This window comes from Camellia sinensis, chromosome 8 (genome assembly GCF_055761805.1).
Source record: "Camellia sinensis isolate YWXY chromosome 8, ASM5576180v1, whole genome shotgun sequence".
In the NCBI taxonomy this organism is placed as follows: domain Eukaryota; kingdom Viridiplantae; phylum Streptophyta; class Magnoliopsida; order Ericales; family Theaceae; genus Camellia; species Camellia sinensis.
In genome coordinates, this window is record NC_138968.1 from 189,787,473 (window position 1) to 189,813,133 (window position 25,661).

At 40.3% G+C, this 25,661-nt stretch overlaps 2 protein-coding genes across 2 annotated transcripts; one reads left to right on the plus strand and one right to left on the minus strand.

Annotated features, from left to right (window-relative positions):
- Positions 1 to 6,070: 6,070 nt before the first annotated feature.
- Positions 6,071 to 8,692, plus strand: LOC114308572 (uncharacterized). Its single transcript, XM_028254178.2, has 2 exons — positions 6,071 to 6,733; positions 8,024 to 8,692. The coding sequence occupies exons 1-2, from the start codon at positions 6,448 to 6,450 to the stop codon at positions 8,275 to 8,277; spliced, it is 540 nt and encodes a 179-aa protein (XP_028109979.1). The 5' UTR covers positions 6,071 to 6,447; the 3' UTR covers positions 8,278 to 8,692.
- Positions 8,693 to 23,872: 15,180 nt separating this feature from the next.
- LOC114308573 (mitogen-activated protein kinase kinase kinase 18) lies at positions 23,873 to 25,477 on the minus strand. Its single transcript, XM_028254180.2, has one exon. The coding sequence runs from the start codon at positions 25,251 to 25,253 to the stop codon at positions 23,901 to 23,903; it is 1,353 nt and encodes a 450-aa protein (XP_028109981.2). The 5' UTR covers positions 25,254 to 25,477; the 3' UTR covers positions 23,873 to 23,900.
- Between the last annotated feature and the right edge of the window lie 184 nt (positions 25,478 to 25,661).

Below are 25,661 nucleotides of genomic sequence, written 5' to 3' on the forward strand. Positions count from 1 at the left end.
AAAACATCCTCTCCCTCCCGTCTCTATTTATACACAAAGAGTGGGAGAGAGAGATACACCATCCCACCAAAAAATTTCAACCCTCTTTAATGGTGAATGGTGAAAATCAACAAGGAACAACAACGTGAAGAGAAGGGAAGAGACAAACTTGCAGATATGCCCAGCATAGACCTTCACTTCCAGTGAAGGTCTTCTTACGCCATCTTCTTTGACCCTCTGCTTGCTTGCATGGTTTTGCATGCATGGTTTTGCATGCATGTGGGTTGGAACAACAATTCTCCCCCTCCATACCCACATGCATGACTAACTTCTCACTTGAAGTCCATCCCGGCAATATCTCTGCAAATTTCGAGTTTGTCTCTTGAGACCACCTTTGTAATCATGTCAGCTGGATTCTTATCTGTGTGGATCTTGATTAGTTCCAATAACTGCTTGTCCATCACTTCACGTATCCAATGATACCGAACATCAATGTGCTTTGTGCGAGAATGGTACATCGAATTCTTGCTCAGGTCTATGGCACTCTGGCTATCACAATATACCGTGAACTTTTCTTGCTTTAATCCCAACTCTTGGAGAAACCGCTTTAACCACAACATCTCTTTCCCAGCTTCCGCTACGACAATATACTCTGCCTCTGTTGTGGATAAAGCAACACATTTCTGCAGCTTGGACTGCCAAGACACAGCTCCCCCTGCGAAAGTGAACAGAAATCCTGATGTAGATTTCCTACCATCAAGATCGCCTGCCATATCTGAATCAGTATAGCCTTCCAAGACTGGTTTAGCATCTCTAAAGCACAAACACATTTTTGTTGTACCCTTGAGGTACTTCAGAATCCACTTGACTGCTTCCCAATGCTCTTTTCCTGGATTGGAAAGGAATCTGCTTACAACTCCAACCGCATGAGCAATATCTGGTCGGGTGGACACCATTGCATACATCAAACTCCCTACAGCGGACGAGTAGGGAATCTCCTCTATCTCTTGTCTTTCCTTCGTAGAGGAGGGACAAGAATTCTTGCTCAGCTTGAAATGATTAGCCAGCGGAGTACTAACTGGCTTGGCATCTTTCATGTTGAACTTCTCAATCACCCGTTCAACGTACTTCTCCTGTGACAGCCACAACTTCTTAGCTTTCCTGTCACGCACAATATTCATGCCCAAAATTTGCTGTGCAGGGCCTAGGTCCTTCATGTCAAAGGACTGTGATAACTCCTTCTTCAGTGATCTGATTGTTGTGGCATCTTGTCCAACGATCAACATGTCATCAACATAGAGCAGAAGTATGATAAAGTTTCCACCGGGAAATTTCCTGACATAAACACACTGATCTGCAGCAGTTCTCTTGTACTCATGACCTACCATGAATGATTCAAACTTCTTGTACCACTGTCTCAGCGCTTGTTTGAGGCCGTAGAGACTCTTCTTCAATCTGCAGACTAAGTTTTCTTTCCCTTTGACTTCAAAACCTTCTGGCTGCTACATGTAAATTTCTTCCTTCAGATCACCATGGAGAAATGCCGTCTTCACATCCATTTGTTCAAGTTCCAAATTCAAACTAGCTGCTAGTCCCAAAACTACTCGAATGGATGTCATTTTCACAACTGGCGAGAAGATTTCATCAAAATCAATACCTTTCTTCTGCCCAAAACCTTTGACAACCAATCGAGCCTTATACTTGACTAGCTTTCCGCTGCCATCTTTCTTCAACTTGAACACCCATTTGTTCTGCAATGCTTTTCGACCCTGGGGAAGTTTCACCAAATCATAAGTCTGATTCTTCTGCAAGGATTGCATCTCTTCTTGCATAGCTTGCTGCCAGCTACTCTTTTCCTTATGATTTTGAGCTTCTTGAAAACTTTTTGGCTCCCCCTCGTTGGTAAGCAAAATATACTCAGAAGCAGGGTATTTGGATGACGGCTTAACCTCTCTTATTGATCTTCATAACTGTGGACCAACAGTCTCTGGTAGAGGAGGTTGTGGCTCCCCCTGCTCAAAACCCTCTGCTTCTGGATCTTCTTCTTCTAGAAATCCATCCTGCAACTCTACATCATTGACTGCATGCTGCGGTAACTCTTCTTCATCAGTGGCATGCTGTGATGGTGCAGGGTATGGAATAATTTCTGAAACATCATCAACTTTGGGTTTGGCTGGTTGCCCAAAGTCTTCGAAGGTCTGGCCTTCTTAAAACACCACATCTCGGCTTCGAATGATCTTCTTGTTTTTCGGATCCCATAATCTGTATCCAAATTCTTCATCTCCATAGCCAATAAAGATGCATGGAGTGGCTTTGTCATCTAGCTTCTGCCTGTGCTCCTTGGATACATGTGCAAATGCTTTGCACCCAAACACTCTCAAGTGAGAGTAAGAGATCTCTCTTTCAGACCATACTTCTTCTGGAATCTGAAAATTCAGTGGAACTGATGGCGATCTGTTGATCAAATAGCAAGCAACACGAACAGCTTCTCCCCAAAATGGCTTTGGTAGCTTTGCCATTTTGAGCATACATCTGACCTTCTCTACAATGGTTCGGTTCATTCTCTCAGCTACACCATTGTGTTGTGGGGTTCCAGGAACAGTCTTCTCATGCCGAATGCCGTGAGTAGCACAGTAGGCTTCAAATTCCTTTGACGTGTACTCGCCTCCATTGTCTGTTCGGAGACACTTCAGCTTCTTTCCGGTCTCCCTTTCCACCATAGCATAGAATGTCTGAAAATGCTGGAACACCTCAGCTTTGGTCTTTAAGACATAAACCCATACCTTCCGTGATGCATCATCAATGAACGTCAGAAAGTATTTTCTACCACCCAAAGATTCCACTTCTATAGGACCGCAAACATCAGAGTATACTCTGCTCAACAACTCTGATTGTCTTCTGGATGATGAATGGAAAGCGACTCTATGATGCTTCCCAAACGAGCAGTTGTCACAAGGATTTAATTTTGCATTTTTGGCAAAGGGAATAAGTGACTTCTTTGCCAAAATCTGCAACCCTTTCTCACTCATGTGACCTAGCCTTTTGTGCCACAAATTTGGTGATGCCTCATCTTCTACTGTATTGAGGCTATCTGAATTCACCTCCACATGAGTCTTGTACAGTGTGCCAATCGCTTGTCCTTTGGCTACCACCAGAGATCCCTTTTTCAACTTCCATATGCCTTTGCCGAAGTAGTTCTCATAGCCTTGTCGATCTAAGGCTATCCCTGAGATAAGATTCAGGCGTAAATCGGGAACATGCCTGACATCTTTCAACACCATCGTGCACCCAACTTTGGTTTGGATGAGAACATCACCAATTCCCACAATCTTCGAAAAACTGGAGTTACCCATCTTCACTGTACCAAAATCTCCAGCTTTGTACGTACTAAAGAACTCTTTCTAGGATGTAGCGTGGTAGGAAGCTGTTGTATCTACCACCCACTCGGTGTCGTTGTCTGACATATGGAGGCATTCTTCTTCTTCAACAGAGAATAATGCAATATCCTCTAAGACAGTAACTGCAGTGTTCCCATCTTCGGTCTTTGGCTGTTTATCGCATTGTTTTTGTTCTCTCTTCAAGGCATAGCAATATTTCTTTATGTGACCCTCCTGGCCACAATGGTAACGTTTGAACCTTGGCCGGCTCGTACCTTCTTTGGATTTCCCTCTGTCTTGAGATCTTCCTTTGCTGCGTCCTCTACTTTTGCTTTTTCCCATACCCTTGCCTCTGCTTTTATTTTCTGTGACGAGGGCATGGGATTAATCTCCACCCATTTTTTTCTTTCTTGCCTCTTCACTAAATAAAGCATCTGTAACCGTGCTCATGGTCAGTTTCCCTTCTGGGGCAGAGTTGTTGAGGGACACCACCAATGTCTCCCAACTGTCTGGCAAAGAACTGAGCAGCAATAGGGCCTGCATCTCATCATCTAACTCCATTTTGACAGTTGCTAGTTGGTTCACCAGATTTTGAAACTCATTAGTGTGTTCAGCAATAGAGATACTGCCTTTCAACTTCAAATTCACAAGTCTTCTCATCAAGAGGGCTTTGTTCCAAGCAGTCTTCGACTGGTACATGCCTTCTAACTTTGTCCAGAGAGCATAGGCATCAGTCTCCTGGGCGACATGGTGGAAGACACTGTGATCGATCCATTGTTTGATCTAGCCAATGGTCTTTCGGTTCTTCCGCTTCCAGTCTTCGTCTTTTTCCGTTGGTGGTTTAACTCCATTAAGCTCAATGGGGTCAAACAAATCTCGGCAGTACAAGACATCTTCCATTCTAGGCTTCCAAATGGCATAATTGGAAGCATTTAACTTTATCATGGAACCTGAAGTCGACGTTAATTCCTCCATCATACAAAAATGATCTCTGGCTGAAAAACAAGTTTTGCTGTGGAGTCCGGACTGGTCAAATTAGCCGGAAAAACACTTCGGATTGCCAAAAGAAAGACGGCAAATTTTTGAAAGCTGATTTGAAAAATATAACTGTACAGATGTGTCCGGAATATTCTAAATAGTTGGAAAGCACTATTGGATCACCCAAATTGGACCTCAAATGGCTTAGATCAAGCCAAAACAGATTAAATGGCTCAGATCGGCAGAATCTGGTACGGCTGAGAAGCACCAGATTATTTCTCCGGTTCGGCTGGCGTCGGGCTGACGTCAGCGACTCAGTCAACGGCTCGGTCAGCGGCTTTGGCTTCGTCCCAGCTCGGCTTAACAGCTCGGCTTCGATCGGCTTGGTCAGCGGCTTGAAGGCTTGGTCAACGGCTCAGATTCGGCTCGGCTGATGACGTCGGCTGGCGCGCGCGCGTGCGGCACGTGTATGCGCGTGAAATCACGCTTCTTCTTCCTCTGGAAACGCATGAGACGCGTGTGAGGGTGGGGGCGCGTGGGAACGGCGTCACAAGGCGCGTGTGGCGCGTGTGTGGCCGTCCGATCTCCGTTTTCGACGTGGTTTTCGCCTCTATGATCGTCTTGTCGAGGGCTTTAAGTTGGTGTGATCAAAAGTGGATTTCGACCACTTTGATTTCTGGGCATTTCCAAAAAATGCACTATGTTTTTTCCAAAAGAGACTCAACCAACTCTGATACCACTTTGTTAGGATCAAACACACCCAGAAAAATTATCTCATACACACAGAGAACACAATATTTACGTGGTTCGGCCCAATGCCTACATCCACGGACAGAAATGAGGATTTTTCACTAAAATGGAGCAAAATACAAATACAGAGGAGGAGATGAAACTCACTCAACTCATAGCTCTCACTCTCCAATTTCTGATACAAAACATCCTCTCCCTCCCGTCTCTATTTATACACAAAGAGTGGGAGAGAGAGATACACCATCCCACCAAAAAATTTCAACCCTCTTTAATGGTGAATGGTGAAAATCAACAAGGAACAGCAACGTGAAGAGAAGGGAAGAGACAAACTTGCAAATATGCCCAACGTAGACCTTCACTTCTAGTGAAGGTCTTCTTACGCCATCTTTTTTGACCCTCTGCTTGCTTGCATGGTTTTGCATGCATGGTTTTGCATGCATGTGGGTTGGAACAACACTAATGCCTTGTTCTACTCATATTTTTTTTCCTTCTCTCTCTATGTTTCTATGTTTCTCTCTCTTCCTGTACACGCTATACATATCCACAACCATTGCCAAAACAATAGTTGATGATGATGAATTTGGCAAAGCCAAGACTAAAAAGTTTTGTTTTTTGTTTATTTATTTGGGCTTTCGTTTCTTGATGTTTTTGTAGATGGATTTGTGTAAGTGTTTTTTTCTTTTTCTTTTTCTTTTTTTTTTGGGTATTTTTGTGAGGCGGGCTTATCAAATTTTGGACATTTGAAGGGTTAAAATTGAAATTATAAACATGATGAAAAGCACATTTCCAAATCTCTGAATTATGTCTGACCCACTTTGCTATTGAAGTTGTTGAGTGAGAGGTTCATGATTTTGATACCAAATAGAGGAGGGAAATTAGATTAAAAAAAAAACAAAAATCAGTTATGAGCAATCATGGAGGGGCTTGGCGGTGGTGCAGCAGAACTGGATGCCAGCAAGGGAAGGTGGGGAATGGATGCCAGTGCCGGCACTGGCTTGGCTGCCGTTGGGGCTAGGGTTTGTAGAACTTGTGGCGAGCTCTGTTTTCTTTTCCTTTTCCTTATTTATTTATTTATTTATTGAGTGTGTAGGAAACACTGCAGGAAAACCACTACAGAGGATTCATGGCCCAATATGCCATGCCCCTGGTTATGGAGAATGTTAATTCCAAAACCAAACTGTAAGTTTCCAAAAGCACTTTAAGAATCTAAAATATTAAACAGTGACAAATAAAGCATTGCCTCTCTATGATGCCAATGCATTCTTGATCCCTCTCTTGGTTTATTCTTCTCTGTCGCCACACCTTCCATCACTGCTCTTTCGACCCATCTACCTGGCTATTTTTTTTGTGTGAACTTGGAAAGATGATTCAATTGCTGCTTCCACTGGTGCTCATCGAGATGGGTCTGACTGTGATCCTCGTGTTCGACACGCCTGTAATAAGGAAACTTGTGATGATGGGGTTGGATAGGGTGAAGCAGGGGAGGGGACCGTTGATGGCGAAGACTGTTGCAGGAACATTGTTTGTGGTGTTCATCTCAAGCTTATATGGTGTGATGACAACCCAGAAGCGTATGATGGAAACAGGTTCGGTTAATCCAACGGATGAGGTTCTTCTTGCAACTAATCTGCTAGAAGCGTCAATCATGGGTATTAACTTCTTCTATTCACAGCCTTCGCAAATTCGTTTTAGTTTTTTCCAGGTTAGCGATTAAAGCTTTAAGGTGTCGTGTGGCAACTTGGCTTATTGACTTTTTTTTTACTTTTTTTAGTCTAAACTTTTTTTTGTCCGTTTGGTTTTCTTGTTTGACTATTTTAACTTTTTTTTTTTTTTACATTGAAATAACAAAATTACCCTCCATTAGGAAATAATATTTTTTTGACTTTTTATTTGTATATAGGTCAATTTGGTAATTTTACATCAAAAGCCAAGTGTTTTTGTCATTTTGTGATTTTTTGGCCTTTTTTTTTCATTATATGCTTATTTAGTCCCAATATATTTACCAAACCAAGGCTAATTCTGCTAAATTTAGGCCTTATTAAGCACATATTAAAATAGTTAAAAAGTTAATACAAAAAGGTCAACTCATTGTCTCTATCTTTTTATACATATTTTCATAAAAAATTAAAACAACTACTTCAATTCTCAAGCAAATCCTTAGTATGGCTGTGATGTTTTTTTTATATATTTGATTGTGATTGTCAATTGTTTTTCCTAGTTATTTGGAGAGAGTGCAGTGTCTCCGCAATGTATTTATCTATGCATGATGAGAATCTTAAAATAAGAAAACAAAAATGATATAAACTCTAAATAAATTATCAAATGTTCTATCTAATAGTTACATGTGTGTGATTTCTTGTGGGTCCCGCATTCATGTGAATATTATGTAAAATATTTGACAATTCATTTGGGATTTCTAATATTACTCATAAGAAAATCTTTAGAGATACTCTCCGAATCAACCCAATCCAATCCAATCTGGATACGAGATTCTTTTATATTTAATTAAAATTTATCTTCTTATTTTATTTTATATATACATTTTTAAAATTATGTTTATACTCTTGTTAAAGAAAAAATTTGGACTTTTAGTCTGGAAAGATTTTTTTAGTTGGACCTTTATTTCAAAAATCTCTACACATAATCTTGTGACGGAGAGTTCATTTGCATAAGATAATAGAAATTTTGAATATAGAAAATCTCATTTCTATCAATATCCTTTTATACAATACATTCTTGTAAATCATAAATATACGATGTACCATGCTTTGGGTATTGCCCCCAACAGCATAAATATTTTTTTACCAATAACGCATCTAAAAATTTACCAAACATAAAAATTGTATTTTGAGAGAGCTGTTATATTAGTCTCATTAGTCCAAATCATTATTTTTGGGTCGCCCATTAAAATTCTAAGCATAATTTTTTGATCGATTCAGGATTCTCTCTATTCCTTGGATTGATTATTGATCGCCTACACTACCATATCAAAGAGCTTCATCTACTGAATAACAATTTGGATGAAGCCAAGCAACAATTACTGGGTTACAACAATTTGAAAAGCAGAGGCGTAGATGAGACTAAGGTGTTGAAGAAAGAAGTTTCTGTAAGCAGTACCAAGGACAAGCCACTCAAGTCTGAAAACAAGATCAAACTGCAAGAGGCCGACCCCAAGACCATAGCACGGCTTTGAAAAGAGCCATTTTTTTGTGGTTCAGGATTATCTCGTCATTAATGATCTCAATTATGATCGGCCAACTCAACAACAGTAAAACTCAAAATCTCATGATCTTGAAATTCTCCATTTCAATTGAATTGGTGAATTATAATTGATTGAAATCATTAATGATGTGACGGTCCTCAATATTTTCTTGTTAAAAAATAAAAAGCAATCACAAAATTATAATGATAATAATTAATAATTCTCATGAAATATGAGATTTTTATATTTTTAATTCAGTTGGATTGAGAAGGAAAACAAATTGTTTAACTTCCCAAAATATGTATATATATTATGTGTATTGTAAATTGTAAACTAATCCATATGTGTCCTGCAATTTGGACAAAAGATGTTTATTCTATTTATGATGTATGTGACCTTTAGAACATGTTCTTTAGTCCCTCCAAGAATCATGATGGAATCTTATATATGCATTGATTTGATTAAAAATGGTTTGTTTTATCCGCAAGGTGTGATCATGTGCCTACTATAATTACAATAAAACTTACCAAAGTTGACATGTCAATTGCTACTAGCTAGCATCCTGCAAAAAGTGATCAATGATCTCATACACAGCTCACTATTACCTCATTAAAGAGTAATATTCAGTATAAAATTATACTATGCCCTCAAATGACAATGGGTAAAAACTAATTCATCAATTGAATGGAAAACAACTACCGGGCTGGCCTTGTGGAGAAAGCAACTTTTCTTATGGAGGTGAGTTAGTTTCACTTTTGGGGGGCGCGGCATGCGGGCTTTGTCCTGCGGTATTTTTTTTTTTTTTTGAGATTTCGTATTATGCTTAAAACATGACTTCTTCTACGACACGTGGTTGAGTTCTATCGAGTGTTTCGGTGGTGGATCCTTTCTTATGAGTTAAGGTAAATTTGGCTCACAAACCGGAGCCTAAGGGTTGCAATGATGACACCAAACAATATCTTTTTTTTCCATTTCAAAAAAAAAAAAAAAAAAACTCTGAATGAAAGCCATGATCCAATATCATGAGTAAAAATTTAATATAAGAGTGATATCACGTTAACAGTAACACGTGATATTATCAATCAATAAGATATTGTGATATTAAATTTTTTTCCCTCATCGTGATAAAATTACACATTGAGGTGAGGATGCTATGGCATCCCCGCTTTTATCCTAACAAAAATTTATTATATAGCACTCGATAATTTTCAAAATAAATAAAGTTCTAACCCAATAAGATATACAAGTTTTCTTCGCATATTGGGTTGAGTTTCACTTGGTAAATAATTGAGTTGAAAAATACTAAAAAATTAATTAGGTACTGTTTGATAACACTTACGTTTTCAGTTTTCTGTTTATATTTACAAAAATTTTAAAAACTCAAATAAAAACTTGTTTGGTAAAATTTTTGATTTATAAATCAATGGTCTCAGTTTATAAATTTGGCCAAAAAATGAAAACACAAAAAATGTGTTTCCATTTTGAGTTTTCATTTTTTTTTTTTTTTTTTTTACCACCCAACACTAGCCACCACCCGCCACCATTTTCCACCACCGTCTTCCGCCACCACCACCCACCACCCGTCACCATTCACCACCACTACCCACCCCTCACCACCACCACTCACCATCCACCTGCCACCACCACCCCCTCCCACTTGCCACCCACTCGCCACCACCACCCACCCCTTGCCACTACTACCACCACCACCACCACCACCCACCTGCCATCCACCACCCACCACCCGCCACTACCATCCACCGCCCACAGCCACCGCCACCGCTACCGCTACCGCCACCTACTTGCCATCACCACTCACCACTCACTTGCCACCACCATCCACCACCTGCCACCACCAGCCACCCACCACCACCAGCCATTTGTCACCCACCCACCCGCCACCACCACCACCACCACCATCACCCACCCGCCACCTACCTACCACCACTACTCACCACCACCCACTTGCTGCCACTTACTACCCGCCACCGTCACCCACCTACCCACTCACCACCACCACCACCACCCGCCACCTACCGGCCACCACCCACCGCCACCCGCCATCCGCCACCCACTTGCCACCACCACCTACCACCCGCCGCCGCCACCACCACCACTACCCACTCGCTACCACCTACCACCCGCCACCGTCACCCACCCAACCACCATCACCACCCACCACCCACTCGCCACCACCCACCACCACCTGTCATCCGCCACCCACCTGCCACCACCACCCACCACCTGTCATCCGCCACCCACCTGCCACCACCACCCACCACCCGCCACCACCACCACCACCACCCCCACCCACTCGCCACCACCCACTACTCGCCATCGTCACCCACCCACCCACCCACTACCACCACCTGCCACCTACCCGCCACCACCCGCCATCCGTGTAGTAACCCTCACCACTGATTACCGTTAAACATTGATTACCGTTAAACTGAACTGATTGTGACTGATAATTGAACTGATTAAAGTACTGAACTGACTGACTGAAAACTAGAACTGGATTGAATGAGTACATCTGTTGGAATTGCATTTTATCTGTTGATTGTTTATTTGATCTGTTCGTGTTTTTACGTTTAAACTGCTAATTGAAGGCCCTATCGGCGGCCGAATCCGGAATTGATTGATGTTTTATGATCCTCATAATTAATGTGATTTTATAGTGTATTTATCTGAAAACTGAGTAGGTATGATTAAATTAGATTAAAATGAGTTAATTACATGAATTTGACTTATTTACAACCTTGCCCTTGAGTGGGCCACTACCTAAGTATCTTTGAGCCTTATACTTGAATCAAAACACATTTTTTTTGCTCAGCCATTCTCCTTGCTTTGCCGACCTTGAGAGGGGGAGAGGGAGAGATTAGAGTGGTTCTTGAGAGTTTGGCTTGGAGAGATTGAAGAATTGAAGTATTGATTTCATAATTGAGCTTCTAGGCTTGAACTACAAAACTAAGGTGGAGTAACTACCCTCTTGCTTATCTTGTTCTTGCATGGTCCATGTTAAATTGTAGAGCTAAGTCATGTTTTAGTTCATACATGTTGTCATAGAGTATGTTTCATGCATGCATGTTTGAATTGTTGAGTTGTGAGTTGATTTCATGGTGAAATGGCACATGCATGTTCATAATTTTGTAATGGTCCATGTTTTCAACTTGTCTTTGGATCAATTGGCTCCTTAGAGCATCAAATTGAACTTTGAAGTTGTTTAAAATTCATGCATGTTTGCATGTTCATATTGTTCATGAAATTGGTTTAAAATTGGGTTTGAATTAAACACCCTTGGGCTTTGATTTCTCAAATTGAGTTTTGAATCATGTTATTCCATGTGTTTACAAGTGTTTTTCCAGAAATTAGCCCAAGAGGATCGGTTTTGATGCTTTTGAATTTGGTTTTTTGGCTTGGAGGTGCAATCTGGAATTTCCAGATTTTGCACTTCCGCTCGAGCGGGGGGGAGTGCCGCTCGAGCGTGGAATCCGAGCATCCAGCATCTTGCAACTGTTTTACAGTCCGCTCGAGCGGAGGATTGGACGCTCGAGCGGAATCACGTGTCTCAAGCTCGAGCGGGCGTCGAGCGGAGATTTCACCCATCCAGTACTTTTACAGTACGCTCGAGCGGGAAAGTTGACGCTCGAGCGTGTACCTTTGTCTGCATGTCCGCTCGAGCGGAGTGACCTACGCTCGAGCGGGACTCTGTTTTCTGAAAAATCTGAAACTGCTTTTAAAAGTACATCTTTGCATCCTCATCTCATTCTAGGCATTCTTAGACCTAGTTTAAGACATCTTATTGAGGACATAGATGTAGAACACACCAAGGCAAATTAGGGATTAAGTTATGATATTTCCCAACTGTGTAGCTTAGTGTGTGTTCAATCTGTTAACTGTGTAGGGTTGGCGACTGGGGAGACACGCTCTAGCATACTGTAGCCCAAACTCTGTGAGTAACAATTGTGTAAAGATATGTTCACCTGAGAATGTTTTCTGACTGTTTAACGAAACCGTTTTCTGAAGTAATTATTGTTAATTGTTTGAATGTATGTCCTAAATTCTGAAATGTATTGTGGCATCCTTAGCAACTGTTGTACACTGTTACTGCTACTGTTACAGAGATCTCTGTCGGTTCCCTCGTGGAACCACTACTGTTTACTGATTGATGACCATCATTACTGTTCGGTCTTTAAGACCTACTGTTTACTGCTATGCTAATGGATGTACCACATATGACTGAATAACTGTTCTGACTGAAAGACTGAAGTATTGATTAATGAACTGTTTTCATTACTGTAAGGACATTTCATTCTTAACCTCTTTACGCATTATGTTATTCACTGGGCTTTAGCTCACTGTTTATATATATATGTAGGTGCTCAGCCACCAGATCGGAGCTAGGAGCGTGGGTCAGACTCCAGTTTTGTCAAGCCAGCCTTTGTGCCTTACTGCGAGGTTCCGAGTTGCCATGTTATGGCTTTGGGGTGTCTTATTCTTTCCCCGTCTGACCCCATACTATTTGAATTACTGTATAGACTGTCAGCCACTAACTGTACTGTTATCAAGGGATTAGGTCCCTGTACTGTGTGACTGTAAATTTTGTATAGACTGTACTGTTTGTATGTATGAATGCATGAAAAATCTTTTTGGCATACAGACTGTCACAGCTCAATGGACACTATTTATTTACTGTTTTGGCTTCCGCCAGGCCCTGTACTCTGTTTTACTGTACTACTGTTAAGCAGGCCTTCGGTAATCTCGGATTACTGGCCGGTTACGGTGCTAAACCCATAGGGCCGGGTTTGGGTCGTGATAGAGTGGTATCAGAGCGATACTTAACCACGAGTCATACCGCACACACGTGTCCAAATGAGCTATAGGGTGTCCTAGAAAAGTGATTAGGGCATTTCATGAACTTGAAAAGTGTGTGGCTATGATATGACCGGAAACATGTTGATGTGATAACTGTCTTAATATGCAACTGTTTATGTTACAATTGCTATAACTGTTATAACTGCTTATAGTGAAATGGACAATGCAAATGAACCTGAATCCTCATCTACCGAGGCAAGAACGGAAAGAATGGAAAGAATAATGGAACTGATAACTGCTAGACTTGAACAACAACAGAACCAACAGCCCCCACCTCCTCCTCCGGTACAGCCGGAACCTAATGCGAATGTGAATGATGGGGATATTATTGCTCTCACCCATAAATTCAGCAAAATGAAACCGCCATCCTTTCAGGGAGGCCTCGAACCGTTAAAAGCTGAAGCGTGGGTTCTTGAGATAGAGAAATTATTTGAGGTGTTCCCGTGCTCTGAAGCACACAAGGTACTGTTAGCCACCTTCACCCTGCAGAAAGAAGCTAGAAGGTGGTGGATGCTTATCCGTAATGAAAATACGGTTATGACTTGGGCTCAGTTCAAAGGAGCCTTCTTTGAAAAGTGTTTCCCTCAGTGTGTCAGGGATAGAAAAGTGACTGAATTTGAACAGCTGAAGCAGGGCACGATGTCCGTTGCGGAATATGAAACAAAATTTACTGAACTTGCCAGATATGCACCACACATGGTGGACACTGACTACAAGAAGGCCAGAAAATTTAAGGGTGGCCTTAATGTTGCAATACTTGACCGAATAAATGTTTTGAAACTACCGACTTTTGTGGGTGTTCTCAACCGGGCATTGATGGCCGAGTCAAACATTGAAGCATTGAAAACTGAAACGCCGACGTCGGAATGGCGTAGTAAGAGGCAGGGTTTTAAATTCAAGAAAGGCAAGCACAACCTGGCCAACAAGAAACAGAATACGGGATCGACAACTAGCCCCAGCCAAGGGAGTGGGTTCATACCGCCCTGTTCTGAATGTGGCAAGAAGCACAAAGGGGTTTGCTACAAAATATCTGGAGCCTGTTACAGGTGTGGCAAAGTGGGTCACATGGTTAAAGACTGCCCCTCTGCTCCACAAGCCAGTAGTAAAGCTGCACCAAGCGTGGCAGCATCAACTGTAGCACCAAAGCCTAACCCCAAAGCTACCGGGAAAGAGCCTATGAGGCAGGGCCGAGTGTTCGCCCTAGTACCGAGAGACGTGCAAAATACTGAAACCGTTGCGTCAGGTATCCTCTCTATTTGTACACAAAATGCATATGTATTGATTGATTCGGGGTCTACACATTCTTATGTATCACATGCTTTCTCACGGAAATTGAATAGACCCTTAGAACCCATGAACTATCTGTTAGCCGTATCATCACCCGTAGGGGGATCCATGACATGTGCTTATACGTACCCTGCATGTGAAATCATTATTGGGGATATGCATCTGTTTATTGATTTATTACCATTGAACATTGATCATTTTGATGTAATATTGGGGATGGATTGGTTACAAAAATATCATGCCACTATTGATTGTGTGACCAAGCAAATTGTTTTCCGTCCACCTGGTTTGCCTGAATTCGTGTTTAATGGGAGTGGAGTAGTACCTCCTCCATATTTGATTTCGTCAGTGAAAGCTGTTAAATTAATTAGAAAGGGGTGTAAAGGATATCTGTGTTCTGTGCTGACTGTGTCTACTGATGATAGTGTTAAAACTGATATGAATTGTATTCCTATAGTCAGGGAATTCCCAGATGTATTTCCAGATGACCTGCCAGGGGATTTGATTGACAGGGAGATTGAATTTACTGTTGATGTGATTCCGGGTACACAGCCGATATCGAAAGCTCCTTACAGAATGGCCCCAACTGAACTGAAGGAGTTGAAAGTGCAATTGCAAGAACTGTTAGACAAGAAGTTTATCAGGCCCAGTACTTCACCGTGGGGTGCACCGGTTTTGTTTGTAAAGAAGAAAGATGGCTCGCTAAGACTGTGCATTGATTACCGTGAATTGAACAAGGTAACTGTGAAAAATAAATACCCATTGCCACGTATTGATGATTTATTTGATCAGTTACAGGGTGCACAAGTGTTTTCCAAGATTGATCTCAGATCGGGGTATCATCAACTGAAGGTTAAACCGGAAGACATTGATAAAACTGCTTTTAGAACGAGGTATGGCCATTATGAATTTTTAGTTATGCCATTCGGAGTCACGAATGCCCCTGCTGCTTTTATGGACCTCATGAACAGAATTTTTAAACCATACCTTGATGATTTCATTGTAGTGTTTATTGATGACATATTGATTTACTCCAAAAGTATAGAACAACATGAACATCATCTGAGACTTGCCCTGCAGACCCTAAGGGAACAGAAACTGTATGCTAAACTGTCTAAATGTGAATTTTGGCTTGACCATGTTATGTTTTTGGGGCATGTTGTTAGCAAAAATGGAATTTCTGTTGACCCGCAGAAAATTGAAGCTGTAGTGAACTGGCCTAGACCAACAAATGTGACTGAAGTCCGAAGCTTTTTGGGATTGGTGGGATATTACAGAAGATTTGTCAAAGAATTCTCCAAAATTGCCTTGCCGTTAACTCAACTGACACAGAAAGGGACATCATTTGACTGGACTGACCAAAGGGAATCAGCATTCCAAGAGTTGAAAACTCGACTTGTGACTGCACCGGTTTTGACTTTACCTTCAGGTACGGATGGTTATACTGTATTTAGTGATGCTTCTCATAAGGGTTTGGGGTGTGTTTTAATGTAGAATGGGAGAGTTATTGCTTATGCTTCCCGACAGTTGAGACCGCACGAAAAGAACTACCCGACCCACGATCTGGAACTTACTGTAGTAGTATTTGCACTAAAAATCTGGCGTCACTATCTGTATGGGGTGACATGTGAAGTATACACCGACCACAAGAGCTTAAAATATTTCTTCACACAGAAGGAACTAAATATGAGACAGCGCAGATGGCTAGAACTGATCAAAGACTACGATCTACAGATTCTGTACCACCCGGGAAAAGCCAATACCGTTGCCGATGCATTGAGCCGAAAGTCAATTGCCAACTTAGCTTGTTTGCTCACCGGACAGAAAGAACTGCTTGGTGACCTTGAAAAATTTGAAATTGAAGTTGTTTTGAGAGAACAAGGTGGAACGCTAGCCGCTATTTCTGCTCAACCAGCCTTGATAGAAGAAATTAAAGAGAAACAGCAACAGGATGACTTCTTGAAAAAGATCATCGAAGAAAGAGAGTCTAAGCCGAGACCGGGTTTCAAATTCGAGAACAATGTATTGAAATTTCAAGAAAGACTGTGTGTGCCGAATGGCACTGAACTGAAAAGAAGAGTTCTGCAAGAGGGCCACAATTCAAAATTGTCTATCCACCCGGGGAATACGAAAATGTACCAAGATCTGAAACAGATTTTCTGGTGGCCGGGAATGAAGAAAGAAATTGCCGACTTTGTGTCCAAATGTCTTCATTGCCAACAAGTCAAAGCCGAACATCAACGACCTGCCGGATTATTGCAACCCCTACCCATACCAGAGTGGAAATGAGAGCATATCATGATGGATTTTATCGTCGGGTTACCTCGCTCCAGAAAAGGTATGGATTCAATTTGGGTTATTGTTGATAGACTAACCAAATCTGCTCACTTCTTACCTGTCAAGACAATCTATAATGCGGACAAATTGGCTGTTATCTATATTGATGAAATTGTGAGACTGCATGGAGTGCCTGTGTCTATTGTTTCTGACAGGGATTCGAAGTTTACATCGAGGTTTTGGCAAAGTCTACAGACTGCATTGGGTACTGAATTGAGGCTGAGTAGTGCCTATCATCCTCAGACAGATGGACAGTCAGAAAGGACCATCCAAACCCTGGAGGATTTACTGAGAATGTGTGTCCTTGATTTTCAGGGAAACTGGGAAAGCCATTTACCTTTGGCTGAATTCGCCTACAACAACAGCTACCATTCGAGTATTGGTATGGCGCCTTTCGAGGCATTGTATGGCAGAAAATGTAGATCTCCGATTTGCTGGGCAGAAGTTGGAGATGGGCCTTTGCTTGAGCCCGAGATTGTTTATGAAACAACTGAGAAAGTGAAACAAATACAACAGAGATTGAAAACTGCACAGAGCCGACAAAAGAGTTACGCGGATGTCAGAAGACGGGACAGAGAGTATGAAATGGGTGATCATGTTTTTGTGAAAGTAACACCAATGAAGGGCCAGACTCGTTTTGGAGTCAAAGGCAAGTTAGCGCCAAGATATGTCGGACCGTATGATATTATTGAGAAAATTAATCCGGTGGCGTATCAAGTTGCGCTCCCTCCTGAAATGGAGCACATGCATAATGTTTTCCACATTTCGATGTTAAGAGATTATCTCCGGGATCCCTTCCATGTAATTGAGCCTACTCGGGTAATGTTGAGTGATGACTACACTTACGAGGAACGGCCTATACAGATTGTAAACAGACGGATCAAGAAATTGAGAAACAAAGAGATCCCATTGGTGAAAGTCGACTGGCAGAACCATGGTGGCGTGTATGCCACTTGGGAAAGTGAAGACGACATGGCTAAAAGATATCCTGAACTGTTTCCACTAAACCCTGTTTTCTTCCAGAATGAAGGTAACTCAAGTTTAGAGGACTAAACTCTTTATAAGGAGGGGAGACTGTAATAACCCTCACCACTGATTACCGTTAAACATTGATTACCGTTAAACTGAACTGATTGTGACTGATAATTGAACTGATTAAAGTACTGAACTGACTGACTGAAAACTAGAACTGGATTGAATGAGTACATCTGTTGGAATTGCATTTTATCTGTTGATTGTTTATTTGATCTGTTCGTGTTTTTACGTTTAAACTGCTAATTGAAGGCCCTATCGGCGGCCGAATCCGGAATTGATTGATGTTTTATGATCCTCATAATTAATGTGATTTTATAGTGTATTTATCTGAAAACTGAGTAGGTATGATTAAATTAGATTAAAATGAGTTAATTACATGAATTTGACTTATTTACAACCTTGCCCTTGAGTGGGCCACTACCTAAGTATCTTTGAGCCTTATACTTGAATCAAAACACATTTTTTTTGCTCAGCCATTCTCCTTGCTTTGCCGACCTTGAGAGGGGGAGAGGGAGAGATTAGAGTGGTTCTTGAGAGTTTGGCTTGTAGAGATTGAAGAATTGAAGTATTGATTTCATAATTGAGCTTCTAGGCTTGAACTACAAAACTAAGGTGGAGTAACTACCCTCTTGCTTATCTTGTTCTTGCATGGTCCATGTTAAATTGTAGAGCTAAGTCATGTTTTAGTTCATACATGTTGTCATAGAGTATGTTTCATGCATGCATGTTTGAATTGTTGAGTTGTGAGTTGATTTCATGGTAAAATGGCACATGCATGTTCATAATTTTGTAATGGTCCATGTTTTCAACTTGTCTTTGGATCAATTGGCTCCTTAGAGCATCAAATTGAACTTTGAAGTTGTTTAAAATTCATGCATGTTTGCATGTTCATATTGTTCATGAAATTGGTTTAAAATTGGGTTTGAATTAAACACCCTTGGGCTTTGATTTCTCAAATTGAGTTTTGAATCATGTTATTCCATGTGTTTACAAGTGTTTTTCCAGAAATTAGCCCAAGAGGATCGGTTTTGATGCTTTTGAATTTGGTTTTTTGGCTTGGAGGTGCAATCTGGAATTTCCAGATTTTGCACTTCCGCTCGAGCGGGGGGGGAGTGCCGCTCGAGCGTGGAATCCGAGCATCCAGCATCTTGCAACTGTTTTACTGTCCGCTCGAGCGGAGGATTGGACGCTCGAGCGGAATCACGTGTCTCAAGCTCGAGCGGGCGTCGAGCGGAGATTTCACCCATCCAGTACTTTTACAGTACGCTCGAGCGGGAAAGTTGACGCTCGAGCGTGTACCTTTGTCTGCATGTCCGCTCGAGCGGAGTGACCTACGCTCGAGCGGGACTCTGTTTTCTGAAAAATCTGAAACTGCTTTTAAAAGTGCATCTTTGCATCCTCATCTCATTCTAGGCATTCTTAGACCTAGTTTAAGACATCTTATTGAGGACATAGATGTAGAACACACCAAGGCAAATTAGGGATTAAGTTATGATATTTCCCAACTGTGTAGCTTAGTGTATGTTCAATCTGTTAACTGTGTAGGGTTGGCGACTGGGGAGACACGCTCTAGCATACTGTAGCCCAAACTCTGTGAGTAACAATTGTGTAAAGATATGTTCACCTGAGAATGTTTTCTGACTGTTTAACGAAACCGTTTTCTGAAGTAATTATTGTTAATTGTTTGAATGTATGTCCTAAATTCTGAAATGTATTGTGGCATCCTTAGCAACTGTTGTACACTGTTACTGCTACTGTTACAGAGATCTCTGTCGGTTCCCTCGTGGAACCACTACTGTTTACTGATTGATGGCCATCATTACTGTTCGGTCTTTAAGACCTACTGTTTACTGCTATGCTAATGGATGTACCACATATGACTGAATAACTGTTCTGACTGAAAGACTGAAGTATTGATTAATGAACTGTTTTCATTACTGTAAGGACATTTCATTCTTAACCTCTTTACGCATTATGTTATTCACTGGGCTTTAGCTCACTGTTTATATATATATGTAGGTGCTCAGCCACCAGATCGGAGCTAGGAGCGTGGGTCAGACTCCAGTTTTGTCAAGCCAGCCTTTGTGCCTTACTGCGAGGTTCCGAGTTGCCATGTTATGGCTTTGGGGTGTCTTATTCTTTCCCCATCTGACCCCATACTGTTTGAATTATTGTATAGACTGTCAGCTACTAACTGTACTGTTATCAAGGGATTAGGTCCCTGTACTGTGTGACTGTAAATTTTGTATAGACTGTACTGTTTGTATGTATGAATGCATGAAAAATCTTTTTGGCATACAGACTGTCACAGCTCGATGGACACTATTTATTTACTGTTTTGGCTTCCGCCAGGCCCTGTACTCTGTTTTACTGTACTACTGTTAAGCAGGCCTTCGGTAATCTCGGATTACTGGCCGGTTACAGTGCTAAACCCATAGGGCCGGGTTTGGGTCGTGACAATCTGCCACCCACCTGCCACCGCCACCCACTCGCTACCATCCACCACCCGCCACTGTCACCCATCTACCTGCCACTGTCACCTACCACCAGCTATGCACCACCCGCCGTCACTACTTTCCACCACCGTTTTTCGCCGCCACTTGCCACCACTTGCCATTTTTTACTCTTATTTATATTTTTAATTTTTTAAAAATATTTTGTCAATTACCAAACGCATTTGTGGTTTATGTTTTTCTAAAAATAAACAAAAAATAAACAAAAATCGATTTATAAAATTTTTGTAAATATAAACTGAAAACGTAAACGTTACCAAACACACCCTTAATGTCTTTTTTTTTCCTTCACATTTTGCCGAAGCTGAATAGCTATTGGCTATATGTTTCGTGTAGAAATTTTCTTCCATACTAGTATATTTTTTAATGGTTGGAGTTAGACGTACCAAGAACAGAACATGAATTACTTTAATTACTTCTTTCACATTGAAAAGTTCAGTAAACATACATCATCAAAGCATCAAGCATGACTACATAAAAAGATTGAAAAGCAGAAAGAACATATGCCACAAAATATGCATATGCGAGTGAATTTGAACCAATTATTATTATTATTATTATTATTATTATTATGTTAGAGATGTTTCAAATAATAGTCACTGCAAAATGCATAGGATTCTCACAAAATGGGTTCTGCTGACAGGAGAGAGGGTTGACATTCTCATGCATGCTCCAGCTCCACTATCATTTTGATTCACCAGCTCCAGACCAAAAGACCAATAAACCGAGGCTTTGTTCATTGTATTATGGCTTGCGTTTCACTGTGACGCTAGGAGTCGATTTTTTTTTTTTTTTTTTGTGACAAACATGTTTCTTGTCAAAGTGTCTATTTTAGTAATTTCAAAAAGGCATTAGAAAGTACCAAACAAGCTAATTTTTCTAGTTTTTTTATAAGTTTATTTTTTGTTAAAAATTAGTTATATAGCCAATTTTTAAAGAAAGCCTAAGATAGTAATTATAGCTATTTAGAAAGGGAAAAATAAATAAAGAAAAAGAAAAACATACAAAATTATTAATAAAATTAGTGTATGGTCTAACTTCAATACTTATATGATAAAGTATACATTTTGAATAAATTTGAACAACACTATTGATCGAGAAAAAATTCTAAGTACTTTTGTGAATGTCTAAATTTATAAGTAATAACCGCTAAAAAATGTGAAGCAATATTTGGATTTAAGTGTAATAATATAATTGTCCTCTCACCAATTTAAAAAAAATAAAATTGTGACGAAGCCAAGTTAGAGATTTCTTAGAGTATCCGCATTAGGCTTGCTATATTAGTTTTGGAGCTATATTAGCAAGACAAGGTTGAAAAGAACCCTTGCATCAAACTAGTTACAACAAATTAAATTTTGACATTACTTGATGTAACGATGTATTGTTCACAAGTTATACTCTATTTTATTATTTATTCTAGAGAAAATTTTACCAAATAGTTGACCACCTCATCATCCATTCAGTTGACCACCCAATAAATGAAAACACTAAGCAATTTTCACCAAATAGTCGACCACCTGGTCATCTACCTGATCGACGACCTAATATTTGTAAAAATTAGGTAATTTTCACCAAGTAGTCGACCACCTATTTATTCACGCAGTCAACCATCCAATAAAAATGAATATTTTATAAAATTAAATTTCAAAATAAAAAGTCCGATCAAGTGTGTATACATAAAAAAAAAATACAAATTTAGATATAAATATAAATTTTTTATTATAATTTAATTTAAATTTATTAAATCTGATGGAAATGTTCTAAGAAGTCCCATCCATTCCAATTAGGCTTGGAATATTCGTAGGATACATAGGGGAGTTACCTAACTACTATCTATCTATGTTGCCTTGGTCCTTCCTAGAGGAACAGACTTAGGCAATGCAGGCACGCCTAACCTCAAGTGGGGGTTTGACCCAACCTAGGTGCCTTGGTAGAAAAAAAGGTGGGTGATTGATTAGTTGACTCAATTAATTTCATTATTAAATTAAGATAAACAATGAAGAGAGGGAGAGAGAGAGAAAGAGAAGGGTTCACAAGTCTCTAATGTTCACACACAAGTCTAAACGCACAAAAGGCGTGGTTGACTTTGTTGAATGACTCCCCTCTGTTCAAAGTCTCATCATATCATGGCGCTCCAAAACAGAACAGATCAACCAAACCCACCTCCGTATTCTCGACTCAACAACCTTGATTTCGGGGGGAAAAAGACTAGACCCAATCAAAGACGGAAACTACTCTATTAGTTACAAATTTTGAAACAATATTTTTAAATTAAAAGATATTATAGAAATATATTTTTTTAACTCAATTTATATAAATAAGATTGTTAATTAATAATTATCGAAGATATGAGATAAATAATTAGACTACCACATCATGGAGTTTAAAAAATAAATCTAATTTCTTATATTTAAGTAACATCATCCTTTTAAGAAAAAAAAAAAAAAAAACAAACAAACAAACAAACATCACCCTTTCAAATTAGAGGTTGTTTGAGATAACTTATATTAGCATACTTTTTATATTTTTATCTTTTTTGAATTACATCATCTCTCTATTTTTCTGAATATCTTTTCGTAAAAAGTCAAAAAAAATATTTATAAAAAAAATTTATTTTATCTTTTTAATACTGACTTTTGTTTTTCAATCTAAAGATTTGAAGAGATATTTGTAGGAAAATAGAAATAAAATAAAATAAAATAAAATTTTAACATTTTTTTCTTATTATCTTTTCTTTTTTACAAATCTGTCATTAAATTATTAATTTAACACAATCCTAGTACATTCATCTAATCTCATATTTTGGTTGTAAAGACTACATTGAGAAAACCCCCAACTTCATTTGCAATTTTTCAATTGACGGTTATCACCGTTGCATCAATATTTTTAGAATAAGCTTTACCAATTCACTTATAGTTCTTAAATTTATCCAAAATGTTGACGTATGATTGAAATTGAATTTGTTTAGTGTAAGATCTATGTATAAAATAAATGTAAACTATTAGATGAAATTTATGAATAATTTCTAAGTAATTAAGTCTATTTGTAATATTAGTGATACAAAAATGGGTGGGTGCTCGAATTTCGTGGGTCGAAATTTGGGTCGAATTCGAAGAGAGGGAGAGAAGAGAGGAGAAGGAGAAGAGAGGGAGACGGGGTGCTGGTTCTGCCGACGTCCTCGTCGCCTCGCCGTCCTCGTCACAGCTTGGTCGCCTCGCCGTCCTCGCCGCAGCTCCGCCTCTGCCTCTGCCTCGCCGCCACACCTCCACCCCTGCCTCAGCCCCAAGTTTGTTGGCCCCCTCCCCTCCCCTCTCCCTCCTTCTCTTCCTCCCCTCCCCTCCCCTCCTCCTCCTTCCTCCTCCTCGCGTCTTCTTCTTCCTTCTGCTGAAAAAAAAAATAAAAAAAAATACAAAGATCAAAACGACGTCGTTTTGATCTTTCGACCCATTCAACCCACGAATTTTCGAGCTACCAACCCGGGTTGTTAGTGATATTTTTATTCGAAATAAAAAAAGAAAAAGAAAGAAAAGAGAGAGATAAGAAAGAGAGGGAAGGGATTTTCTTTTTTCAGAAAGAGAAGGGATTTAACACGACACTTAAATTGAGTACGAACAAAGCTTTCATTAACATTCTCTCTAAAGTGAGAATTCTAGGAACAATAATAACATCTTTAACACTTTCACAGAGCATCACAAAACCTATTGAAATACTAGAGCAATAGATATCACTAATCGTGTGAACAGAGCTCTCTGCTTCTGGTAACAAAGCCTCAAAATTAATAACAATTGAGCTGCCAAACTCTTCAAAATTAACAGCTGAAAAATTGTATGACTCCATGTCAATTAATTGTCTCTCGTTTGGTCCGACATTGAAGTCCTGCTCTGAAATCATCACAGTTTCTTCAATGTCCTCCTTGCTTCTAACAGTGATCCAATCTTCTTCCCAACTCCAATTGGGCAAATTTGAACTATCTCCAATCAAATTTCGGATTCTCTCTGCCGGAAAATTTGAAGATGAACCGATGTGGGTCAGATTCCGGTGAGCTTCCGATACCTCCACTGAATCCCAAACACCTTGATCTAACACAGTCGTTGGAGAATTCCGGGTAAATTCTTCATCTACTTTAGGAGAATTCGATTCCAGATCATCAAGAAATGGGTGATGAAGAAGCTCTTTAGCTGTCCATCTCTCTTTGTAATCTCTTCTCAAACACTTTCCCAGAAAATCTTTAGCTTTCTCGGACAACCAGGTGGGAAGCTCCGGCACTTCACCGGAAAACCCAATTCTGTACAGAGCCGACACAGGGTCGTTAACCTCCGGCCATGGGTGAGACCCAGTGGCCATCTCAATTATAGTACACCCAAGAGCCCACACATCAGCTGAAAACCCCTGTTTTTCACCACGCGCCACCTCCGGCGCCATAAACACCGGTGTACCGGAAAATGGCGCTGCCGCAACTCCGCCGTCCTCCGCCACCCATCTGGCACAACCCAAGTCTGCAATTTTGACACCATCTTCGCCGATCAAAACATTCTGACCCTTTATGTCACAATGCACCAACCCATTCAAGTGAAGATAATCCAAGCCCAGTAAGATCTGACGCGCATAAATTCCGATCACAGACTCATCGAGCGAACCTCCTTGCCTCTTAATTTCATCCGAAACCGTGCCACCGGGAACGTATTCCATGAAGAGATTGTAGATGGGTTTGTTGCTTTCGCATGTGATTTCGAAACCCATGTATTGAACGATGTATGGGGAGCTCAATTCGGAGAGAAAATTTTGCTCTCTTTGCAAGAAGCCAGAGCTAGAGAGCTCGGCAGACTTGACCGCGAAGAGCTCGCCGGAGGTGGAAGTGGCGATGGAGACGGTGGCGGCGGAAGCGCCTCGGCCGATGGAGGGCCCTCTGCTCCACTCCATTGGGGGAGAGAGAACAGAGGAGTTGTTTGCGAAATATGAAGTGGTTGCAAATGCTATGAGTGAGTTGAGTTGTATTTATATAGGAGTATGAGCTTTTGGCCTTTGCGTATAATTTCCCATAATTGTAGTATACGATGTATGTGTATCGTTACAGACGGAAGAAATCTATATACGTCTAATTAGCCGCCCTATGCACCACAACAAATAAATTAATATTGAGCCACTTCTGTAATTTATTTGAGTTATTTATAATTTTTTTATTTTTTTGTTTGACAATTTTATATTAGACTGTTTGATGCATGTTTACAATATGAGATTTTTATTGATAAATCCATTCTAGAGTTGTTATAACCCATTAGGTTCACTAAAAAATATTATAACCTAATTAGTCCCATAAATTTTTCTGGA

Coding starts and splice junctions, on each gene's coding strand:
- LOC114308572 (XM_028254178.2), top strand. CDS start 6,448: ATGATTCAATTGCTGCTTCCACTGGTGCTCATCGAGATGGGTCTGACT. Junction 6,734..8,023: donor GCTAGAAGCGTCAATCATGG/GTATTAACTTCT, acceptor TGATCGATTCAG/GATTCTCTCTATTCCTTGGA.
- LOC114308573 (XM_028254180.2), bottom strand. CDS start 25,253: ATGGAGTGGAGCAGAGGGCCCTCCATCGGCCGAGGCGCTTCCGCCGCC.